At 44.9% G+C, this 11,126-nt stretch overlaps 1 protein-coding gene across 2 annotated transcripts in view; it reads right to left on the reverse strand.

Annotated features, from left to right (window-relative positions):
* Window positions 1-4,419: 4,419 nt before the first annotated feature.
* The window catches only part of LOC121579783 (CSC1-like protein 2), an 89,268-nt gene continuing 82,561 nt past the window's right edge, over window positions 4,420-11,126 (reverse strand). For both annotated transcript variants that reach the window (XM_041894795.2, XM_041894717.2), the window contains 3 exons: window positions 6,136-6,207; window positions 5,255-5,389; window positions 4,420-5,112 (listed from right to left, as the gene is read on the reverse strand). In XM_041894795.2, the coding sequence (XP_041750729.1) occupies window positions 5,071-5,112; window positions 5,255-5,389; window positions 6,136-6,207 (249 nt within the window). In that variant the 3' untranslated portion in view covers window positions 4,420-5,070. The remainder of the gene's footprint in view (window positions 5,113-5,254; window positions 5,390-6,135; window positions 6,208-11,126) is intronic.

An 11,126-nucleotide genomic window follows, 5' to 3' on the forward strand; every position in this document is an offset into this window, starting at 1 on the left:
TCTTCTTTAAGAGGCTCCTCTGTCCTCCACTCGTTACCTGTATTAATGGCACCTGTTTGAACTTGTTATCAGTATAAAAGACACCTGTCCACAACCTCAAACAGTCACACTCCAAACTTCACAATGGCCAAGACCAAAGAGCTGTCAAAGGACACCAGAAACAAAATTGTAGACCTGCACCAGGCTGGGAAGACTGAATCTGCAACAGGTAAGCAGCTTGGTTTGAAGAAATCAACTGTGGGAGCAATTATTAGGAAATGGAAGACATACAAGACCACTGATAATCTCCCTCGATCTGGGGCTCCATGCAAGATCTCACCCCGTGGGGTCAAAATGATCACAAGAACGGTGAGCAAAAATCCCAGAACCACACGGGGGGACCTAGTGAATGACCTGCTGAGAGCTGGGACCAAAGTAACAAAGCCAACCATCAGTAACACACTACGCCGCCAGGGACTCAAATCCTGCAGTGCGAGACGTGTCCCCCTGCTTAAGCCAGTACATGTCCAGGCCCGTCTGAAGTGCATTTGGATGATCCAGAAGAGGATTGGGAGAATGTCATATGGTCAGATGAAACCAAAATATAACTTTTTGGTAAAAACTCAACTCGTCATGTTTGGAGGACAAAGAATGCTGAGTTGCATCCAAAGAACACCATACCTACTGTGAAGCATGGGGTTGGAAACATCATGCTTTGGGGCTGTTTTTCTGCAAAGGGACCAGGACGACTGATCCGTGTAAAGGAAAGAATGAATGGGGCCATGTATCGTGAGATTTTGAGTGAAACCCTCCTTCCATCAGCAAGGGCATTGAAGATGAAACGTGGCTGGGTCTTTCAGCATGACAATGATCCCAAACACACCGCCCGGGCAACGAAGGAGTGGCTTCGTAAGAAGCATTTCAAGGTCCTGGAGTGGCCTAGCCAGTCTCCAGATCTCAACCCCATAGAAAATCTTTGGAGGGGAGTTGAAAGTCTGTGTTGCCCAGCGACAGCCCCAAAACATCACTGCTCTAGAGGAGATCTGCATGGAGGAATGGGCCAAAATACCAGCAACAGTGTGTGAAAACCTTGTGAAGACTTACAGAAAACGTTTGACCTGTGTCATTGCCAACAAAGGGTATATAACAAAGTATTGAGAAACTTTTGTTATTGACCAAATACTTATTTTCCACCATCATATGCCAATAAATTCATTAAAAATCCTACAATGTGATTTTCTGGAATTTTTTTTCTAATTTTGTCTGTCATAGTTGACGTGTACCTATGATGAAAATTACAGGCCTCTCTCATCTTTTTAAGTGGGAGAACTTGCACAATTGGTGGCTGACTAAATACTTTTTTTCCCCACTGTATTATTATTATTAATATATTATATATTATACTATTCTTACAGAACTACTAAAAACGTAATGCCTTAAAATAAAAAATAAGTTGTTTAATACGGAGTCCATCATTTTACTGTACAGAGACAGACATTAGGTATTTACTAGTACTGTATAGGTCATCAAATCTGTACTATACAGTAGATTTGTTACTTGGTTTAAGCATATTTCTCTTCAGGGGCTTCTGAATGAGCCCAAGTGATGTCACAATAGGAGAGCTGCAGAGCATGTATGGTTCAACCCACTGGCTGGCTGACTGGCTGGCTGGCTGACTGGCTGACTGGCTGGCTGGCTGACTGACTGACTGACTGGCTGGCTGGCTGACTGGCTGGCTGGCTGGCTGACTGACTGACTGGCTGACTGGCTGGCTGACTGACTGACTGACTGACTGACTGGCTGGCTGACTGGCTGGCTGGCTGGCTGACTGACTGGCTGACTGGCTGGCTGACTGACTGACTGGCTGGCTGGCTGGCTGGCTGGCTGGCTGACTGACTGACTGACTGACTGGCTGGCTGGCTGGCTGACTGACTGACTGACTGACTGGCTGACTGGCTGGCTGGCTGACTGGCTGACTGGCTGACTGACTGACTGGCTGACTGGCTGGCTGGCTGACTGACTGGCTGACTGACCAAATTAGCGCTAAGAAAACATTGAGGACATTTGTCCATATCTATGTACATCCACAATGCGGAGCCAAGAGTTTTAACACAAGTGAATTGTTTCTATGTAAATGACAGTATATAGGAGATATGGACGTAGCCCGTCTAAACCACACCACGCTCTGAGAGGTACACTACAGAGCAGGATCAATGAGTTAGCCAGCTAACTAAAACCACACAACGCTCTGAGAGGTACACTACAAAGCAGGATCAATGAGTTAGCCAGCTAACTAAAACCAGACAACGCTCTGAGAGGTACACTACAAAGCAGGATCAATGAGTTAGCCAGCTAAGCTCTAAATGACTCAACACCCAAAAAACACATATCTAAGTTCAGCTTTCTTAAATGAACCAGACAATCAATAGTTATTTCTAGTTGTTTATCAAAGTTAGCTGGCTAACTAATTGATCCTGCTTTGTAATATACCCCCCCGAGGTTAAACCGGGTTATATCTGACCCCCCGAGGTTAAACCGGGTTATATCTGTTCTGCCATTAGGCATCACTTTGGAAGAAAAACTAAAGATGGTCATTGGGTCACAAGTTGAAGAGAACACGTGACATCATGATTATTGCAGAATAACTTGAAGAAAAGTAAAAAAAAAAAAAAAAAGAATACAATAATACATGGATTTGGTATCGTCATATAGCTTTTCACAGATTAATCTGGTTTCGGGGTAACTGCTAGTATTTTGTTCAACAACAATACGCCTAAAATATCAAGAAAACCGTTGATCAAGTCTTACCGCATTAAGATTCATTGCATGCGTCCCAAATGGCGCCCTCTTCCCTATATAGTACACTATTTTGACATGAGCCCCATCAAAAGTAGTGCACTAAAAATAGGGAACAGGGTGCCATGTTGGTCGGTCTGTTCCGTCCTGACCCGAGCTGTGATATGTTTTCTATACAACTTTACACGTCAACACAGTAACCCACAATACATCACTCTAGGTGAGCAATGGCAGTTGGGACGTTGTTATTTGTAACAATGCTCAATAAATCGTTTGAATTTTTTACAACATAGACCACTACATGATGCAGTAGTATCTCGCTAGTCTCAATATTCACGTGATAATTGGACGAGGCTAAGGCAGACTTTAAGACTATCCCCTAAACCAATCAGAGCCCGTCTAGACGGGACGTAGGTTATGGAGCTGGCAGAAAGGAGTAAAACTATTCTACATTATTGTTTGTCGTTATTACTTGCCCTAAACAAAACAAAATGTTCAAACCAACCAACAGACAGTGAAACAACCTTTTGTACAGTGACGTCTTGAGATGAGAGAGTAACTAAATGAGATGGATAGAACACAGACAGGCCTGTCAGAGCAGGGACACATTCAGGAAGCCAAATGTTGTGGAACGTTGTAGATAGAAATGTTAAGAATGGAGTTCACATGATTCCTTCTTCTGCATAACATATTTATACCTGAACGTTCATCAACGTTGTGCCCCCGGCCCCTGCTGATCGCGTCCATAGTAACAGGGAGGAGAGGCCTGGGGGGAAACTACAGGTCACAGACCAAGAGTTCAAGGGTCGAGCTCTCCCCCTCTACCGAAGAACATTGTCCCACAGAGTCCTGGCCAAGAAAGGAGGCCTGGCTGAAGTTGCACAATTACAGAAGCTTTCCCAAAGCTCCTAGGTTTTTCCCAGAAATCCCTTATTCCAATAAACTTCTAACCAACATATTGAAAAATCTGGGACAATTTGGGGAACTTTGCAACCGTAGTCGTGGGACACAAAACAAGGTACAGGGGTGGGCTGTCATATCCACTTCATATCTGCTTCCTGGGGGCATCCTCCTATCCTCTAGGGGCTCAGAACGGTCTTCTGCCTTCAGTTCTGTCAGGGCTCAGTGTGGAGCCACTGTCCCACTCCAGTCGCTCAGCTCAGGGCAGAACAGGCCAGAAGACAGAGCGACCATGTTGTTACGAGGTACAGTATATCCATGTTCCATGATCGATCCATCCACAGTTACGTATTATTATTATTTTTTTTAAATGTCGAAACAGTAGTTAATTAATTATTAAAGATTTCAGACCAACTTAAAAAGAACCATGCCTAAAAATAAATAGCATTTCCAAAAAAAAAGGCTATTTTACATTTTACAAATCCAGAGTTTTTGTTGCTGAAAAAACAAAAAGTAAAAGCAGAGGAGTGTTAGTTCAGTTTGTTACAGAGTGGTCATCGTCATAGTGACCACCTTCCTTTTTAACACAGGGTTGGAACCACCCAGAGACTCCCGGAGACCGTTGGGACAGAGTAGGGCAGACCAGAGCAGAACAGACCAGAACAGACCAGAGCAGGCCAGAACAGGCCAGAACAGACCAGAACAGACCAGAGTAGACCAGAGCAGACCAGAACAGGCCAGAGCAGGCCAGAGCAGACCAGAGCAGAACAGACCAGAGCAGACCAGAGCAGACCAGAGCAGGCTAACAGTGTGATGCTGACCAACATCAACATCATAGTAGGCTGCTTATTGTGACGAAGCCTCTAGGGCACAGAGACGATTAGGGGTGCAGGCAGAACAGGCAAAGGATTATGGGAAGGAAAGATCCCTCCTTCACAGTCCGAGCCTCAGGTCAGAGGCAGCGCTAGATCAATAGTCGGAAGGGAGAGTTACCAGTAGTTAGTGTCCCTGCTTTGCCATCATAAAGTGTGGATTCAGAGTCCTTTAGTAGATAAATGTTCCTGTGTTAGTTAATAGACTACCTCTCTCTCTCCCTCCAGGAAGAGTAAAAGGCCTAAGAAAACTATTTGTGTTGCCGTGTTAGTTAGTGTAGACAGAGAAATAGTCCCTCTCCGTTTAGGTCTTTAAGGTTAGTGGCCTCGCCATGTCTTCTAGAGCCGTCCGTCAGTCCGTTTCAGCTCCGTTTCAGCTCCGTTTCAGCTCCGTTCACTAGGTCAGTGATCCATTCGGTCGGAGACGTTACACCTTCGTTTCTGCCATCACAGTCTCTGCCTCCGCTTCTCTCTCCCCGTCCTCCGTCCCCGTCCTGACGACCGTCTCCGGCGTCCCCTGACGTCAGTGCCGCACCTCGTTAGCGAGGAGACTGTCCTCGCCGCTCTGGAAGGAGACGGGGATTTATTGTCAGAGAAACGCCACAAGGACACACACACACACCCAGGGGTTGGAAGGTAAGCTGCAGTGCAGCACCCCCCCGGAGCAATTGCAAGAATTGAAGTGCCTTTTCTCAAGGGCAGGCTACCTGGAAGTCGGCCTCGTTGAGGCTGTTCCCCACTTGGATGATCTCCTCATCCTGCGAGCCCTCACTGACCCCGCTGCCAGCTGAACCCAGCTCGTCTAAGATGGGGTCCTGGAGCACGGAGGCAATGTACATCTGCTGTTGTAGAGAAAGAGGAAGAGAGGGGGAGTGGAAGGAGAGGGGGAGGGGACAAATGGAGGAGAAAACAGGTCAGTGTGTGATATGGAGGGAGAGGTGGTCTAGTCTAGGCTGAGTGAATGGTACTTACTGCTGACTTATTGAAGGGAGAGGTGGTCTAGTCTAGGCTGAGTGAATGGTACTTACTGCTGACTTATTGAAGGGAGAGGTGGTCTAGTCTAGGCTGAGTGAATGGTACTTACTGCTGACTTATTGAAGGGAGAGGTGGTCTAGTCTAGGCTGAGTGAATGGTACTTACTGCTGACTTATTGAAGGGAGAGGTGGTCTAGTCTAGGCTGAGTGAATGGTACTTACTGCTGACTTATTGAAGGGAGAGGTGGTCTAGTCTAGGCTGAGTGAATGGTACTTACTGCTGACTTATTGAAGGGAGAGGTGGTCTAGTCTAGGCTGAGTGAATGGTACTTACTGCTGACTTATTGAAGGGAGAGGTGGTCTAGTCTAGGCTGAGTGAATGGTACTTACTGCTGACTTATTGAAGGGAGAGGTGGTCTAGTCTAGGCTGAGTGAATGGTACTTACTGCTGACTTATTGAAGGGAGAGGTGGTCTAGTCTAGGCTGAGTGAATGGTACTTACTGCTGACTTATTGAAGGGAGAGGTGGTCTAGTCTAGGCTGAGTGAATGGTACTTACTGCTGACTTATTGAAGGGAGAGGTGGTCTAGTCTAGGCTGAGTGAATGGTACTTACTGCTGACTTATTGAAGGGAGAGGTGCGTGCTGGACGACCGTTCTCCACACCATCCACATTTTCAACGTCAATCTGGGGAGAAAATATTATAATACAATTATATATATATATAGAAACTCAGCAAAAAAAGAAACAAAATAACCAAATAACTTCACAGATCTTCATTGTAAAGGGTTTAAACACTGTTTCCCATGCTTGTTCAATGAACCATAAACAATTAATGAACATGCACCTGTGGAACGGTCGTTAAGACACTAACAGCTTACAGACGGTAGGCAATTAAGGTCACAGTTATGAAAACTTAGGACACTAAAGAGGCCTTTCTACTGACTCTGAAAAACACCAAAAGAAAGATGCCCAGGGTCCCTGCTCATCTGCGTGAACGTGCCTTAGGCATGCTGCAAGGAGGCATGACGACTGCAGATGTGGCCAGGGCAATAAATTGCAATGTCCGTACTGTGAGACGCCTAAGACAGCGCTACAGGGAGACAGGACGGACAGCTGATCATCCTCGCAGTGGCAGACCACGTGTAACAACACCTGCACAGGATCGGTACATCCGAACATCACACCTGCGGGACAGGTACAGGATGGCAACAACAACTGCCCGAGTTACACCAGAAACGCACAATCCCTCCATCAGTGCTCAGACTGTCCGCAGCAGGCTGAGAGAGGCTGGACTGAGGGCTTGTAGGCCTGTTGTAAGGCAGGTCCTCACCAGACAGACATCACCAGCAACAACGTCGCCTATGGGCACATACCCACCGTCGCTGGACCAGACAGGACTGGCAAAAAGTGCTCTTCACTAACGAGTCACGGTTTTGTCTCAGCAGGGGTGATGGTCGGATTCACGTTTATCGTCGAAGGAATGAGCGTTACACCGAGGCCTGTACTCTGGAGCGGGATCGATTTGGAGGTGGAGGGTCCGTCATGGTCTGGGGCGGTGTGTCACAGCATCATCGGACTCTGCCGGTCTGTAGCTTTGTTGTCCCCAATGTCTGCTGCTTGACCTTGTTCTTATGAACCGCCGTCTTTGAAATTTTAAGGATGGAAGCAACCTGACGCTCACTGTATCCCTCTGCCAGTAAAGCCAGAATTGAACCCTTCTTTTCCTCACTCAAACGTTTCTTTTTCAACTTTTTTGGCATGGTCAATAGTTATTTTTGGATTAATTTTACTTTTGAGGTACTATTAGCACTGTTTTTGCCATCCAGCTGGTCCTATTGCAAGAGGATAGTGATGACCACAGCAGTGGTTTTTATACTTTTTCTCGTTAAATAAGATTTGGTTCATGTGATCACCTAATCAGTACCTAATTCAGTAGAATGAGGTGTGCCTGTGTTGGAATTCAACAGACACTGGAATGGAATGGCTGTCATACATGTAGAGATGCTGATTTAAGAAACATTTGCAATGGTCTCTTAATTTTTTCCAGAGCTGTGTGTGTGTATATATATATATATATATATATATACTTGCACAATTGGTGGCTGACTAAATATTTTTTTCCCCCACTGTGTGTGTGTATATATATATATATATATATATATATATATATATATATATATATATATATATATATAACACACACACACACACACACACACACACACACACACACAGTGGGGGAAAAAAATATTTAGTCAGCCACCAATTGTGCAAGTTCTCCCACTTAAAAAGATGAGAGAGGCCTGTAATTTCCATCATAGGTTCACGTCAACTATGACAGACTAAATGAGGAAAAAAAATCCAGAAAATCACATTGTAGGATTTTTTATGTATTTATTTGCAAATTATGGTGGAAAATAAGTATTTGGTCAATAACAAAAGTTTCTCAATACTTTGTTATATACCCTTTGTTGGCAATGACACAGGTCAAACGTTTTCTGTAAGTCTTCACAAGGTTTTCACACACTGTTGCTGGTATTTTGGCCCATTCCTCCATGCAGATCTCCTCTAGAGCAGTGATGTTTTGGGTCTGTCGCTGGGCAACACGGACTTTCAACTCCCTCCAAAGATTTTCTATGGGGTTGAGATCTGGAGACTGGCTAGGCCACTCCAGGACCTTGAAATGCTTCTTACGAAGCCACTCCTTCGTTGCCCGGGCGGTGTGTTTGGGATCATTGTCATGCTGAAAGACCCAGCCACGTTTCATCTTCAATGCCCTTGCTGATGGAAGGAGGTTTTCACTCAAAATCTCACGATACATGGCCCCATTCATTCTTTCCTTTACACGGATCAGTCGTCCTGGTCCCTTTGCAGAAAAACAGCCCCAAATCATGATGTTTCCACCCCCATGCTTCACAGTAGGTATGGTGTTCTTTGGATGCAACTCAGCATTCTTTGTCCTCCAAACACGACGAGTTGAGTTTTTACCAAAAAGTTATATTTTGGTTTCATCTGACCATTTGACATTCTCCCAATCCTCTTCTGGATCATCCAAATGCAATCTAGCAAACTTCAGACGGGCCTGGACATGTACTGGCTTAAGCAGGGGGACACGTCTGGCACTGCAGGATTTGAGTTTTTATTTTATTTATTTTTTGAGTCCCTGGCGGCGTAGTGTGTTACTGATGGTAGGCTTTGTTACTTTGGTCCCAGCTCTCTGCAGGTCATTCACTAGGTCCCCCCGTGTGGTTCTGGGATTTTTGCTCACCGTTCTTGTGATCATTTTGACCCCACGGGGTGAGATCTTGCGTGGAGCCCCAGATCGAGGGAGATTATCAGTGGTCTTGTTTGTCTTCCATTTCCTAATAATTGCTCCCACAGTTGATTTCTTCAAACCAAGCTGCTTACCTATTGCAGATTCAGTCTTCCCAGCCTGGTGCAGGTCTACAATTTTGTTTCTGGTGTCCTTTGACAGCTCTTTGGTCTTGGCCATAGTGGAGTTTGGAGTGTGACTGTTTGAGGTTGTGGACAGGTGTCTTTTATACTGATAACAAGTTCAAACAGGTGCCATTAATACAGGTAACGAGTGGAGGACAGAGGAGCCTCTTAAAGAAGAAGTTACAGGTCTGTGAGAGCCAGAAATCTTGCTTGTTTGTAGGTGACCAAATACTTATTTTCCACCATAATTTGCAAATAAATTCATTAAAAATCCTACAATGTGATTTTCTGGAGAAAAAAAATCTCAATTTGTCTGTCATAGTTGACGTGTACCTATGATGAAAATTACAGGCCTCTCTCATCTTTCTAAGTGGGAGAACTTGCACAATTGGTGGCTGACTAAATACTTTTTTCCCCCACTGTATATAATGCCACTGCAGAACATTCACAGTGATGACTTAAACTATATCAGAAGGCCTTTAATAGGGATCTGACAAATGGACAATTTTGCTTAACGTTTAAAACGGCAAGAAATAAATTATCGGTTTTCCGTTAAAACTATAAGAAAAAAATCATAAATAATTTCACTTGCAATTCACAAAATGTAGAATAATTAATATTATATAATACATGACTATAATGGCTACTAGGTTCTATCTAGCGCAACCTTTTACAGACATAGAACACAGATACAGTAACAAGTCGATAGCGATTATTTATAACTTTTCAAACAATTTTTAAAAAGTGCTGCATCAGAAGCGTCTGTACCTTTTCAGAGAGCAGAACTCGGCTCTGGCATACACTATATATACAAAAGTATGTGTGACAACCCTTCAAATTAGTGGATTCGGCACTTTCAGCCACACCCGTTACTGACAGGTGTATAAAATCGAGCACACAGCCATGCAATCTCCATAGCAAAACACTGGCAGTATAGTGGCCTTACTGAAGAGCTCAGTGACTTTCAACGTGGCACCGTCATTAGGATGCCACCTTTCCAACAAGTCAGTTCGTCAAATTTCTGCCCTGCTAGAGCTGCCCCCGGTCAACTGTAAGTGCTGTTACTGTGAAGTGGAAACGTCTAGGAGCAACAACGGCTCAGCCTCGAAGTGGTAGGCCACACAAGCTCACAGAACAGGACCGCCGAGTGCTGAAGCGCATAAAAATCGTCTGTCCTCGGTTGCAACACTCACTACCAAGTTCCAAACTGCCTCTGGAAGCAACGTCAGCACAAGAACTGTTCGTCGGGAGCTTCATAAAATGGGTTTCCAAGCCTAAGATCACCATGCGCAATGCCAAGTGTCGGCTGGAGTGGTGTAAAGCTCACCGCCATTGAACTCTGGAGCAGTGGAAACGCGTTCTCTGGAGTGATGAATCACGAATCTGGGTTTGGCGGATGCCAGAAGAACGCTACCTGCCCCAATGCATGGTGCCAACTGTAAAGTTCGGTGGAGGAGGAATAATGGTCTGGGGCTGTTTTTCATGGTTCGCGCTAGGCCCCTTAGTTCCAGTGAAGGGAAATCTTAACGCTACAGCATTCAATGACATTCTAGACGATTCGGTGCTTCCCTCTTTGTGGCAACAGTTTGGAGAAGGCCCATTCCTGTTTCAGCATGACAATGCCCCCGTGCACAAAGCGAGGTCCATACAGAAATTGTTTGTTGAGATCAGTGTGGAAGAACTTGACTGGCCTGCACAGAGCTCTGACCTCAATCAGAACGCCGACTGCGAAACCAGGCCTAATCGCCCAACATCAGTGCCCAACCTCACTAATGCTCTTGTGGCTGAATGGAAGCAAGTCCCCGCAGCAAGGTTCCAACATCTAGTGGAAAGCCTTCCCAGAAGAGTGGAGGCTGTTATAGCAGCAAAAGGGGGGAACCAACTCCATATTAATGCCTATGATTTTGGAATGAGATGTTCGACGTGTACGTACTTTTGTCATATAGTGTATAATGTTCTATTGTTTCCCTGACAACAATTAACATCAATGATTGATGTGTTGCTGTGTTGTTTTTAATACCGTTTTTAATGGTATGATAGCTAGATGTGTTTTATTTCTACTAAATGTATTGGTGCGTCAATCTAAGTAACAAAATAAAAGAATCCCCATCAAAAATCCGTCAGTTTTAGCTAGAGATATGTCAGACTTCCGCATCGGCGGTGAA

The sequence above is a fragment of the Coregonus clupeaformis genome, chromosome 1 (genome assembly GCF_020615455.1).
Source record: "Coregonus clupeaformis isolate EN_2021a chromosome 1, ASM2061545v1, whole genome shotgun sequence".
Lineage (NCBI taxonomy): Eukaryota > Metazoa > Chordata > Actinopteri > Salmoniformes > Salmonidae > Coregonus > Coregonus clupeaformis.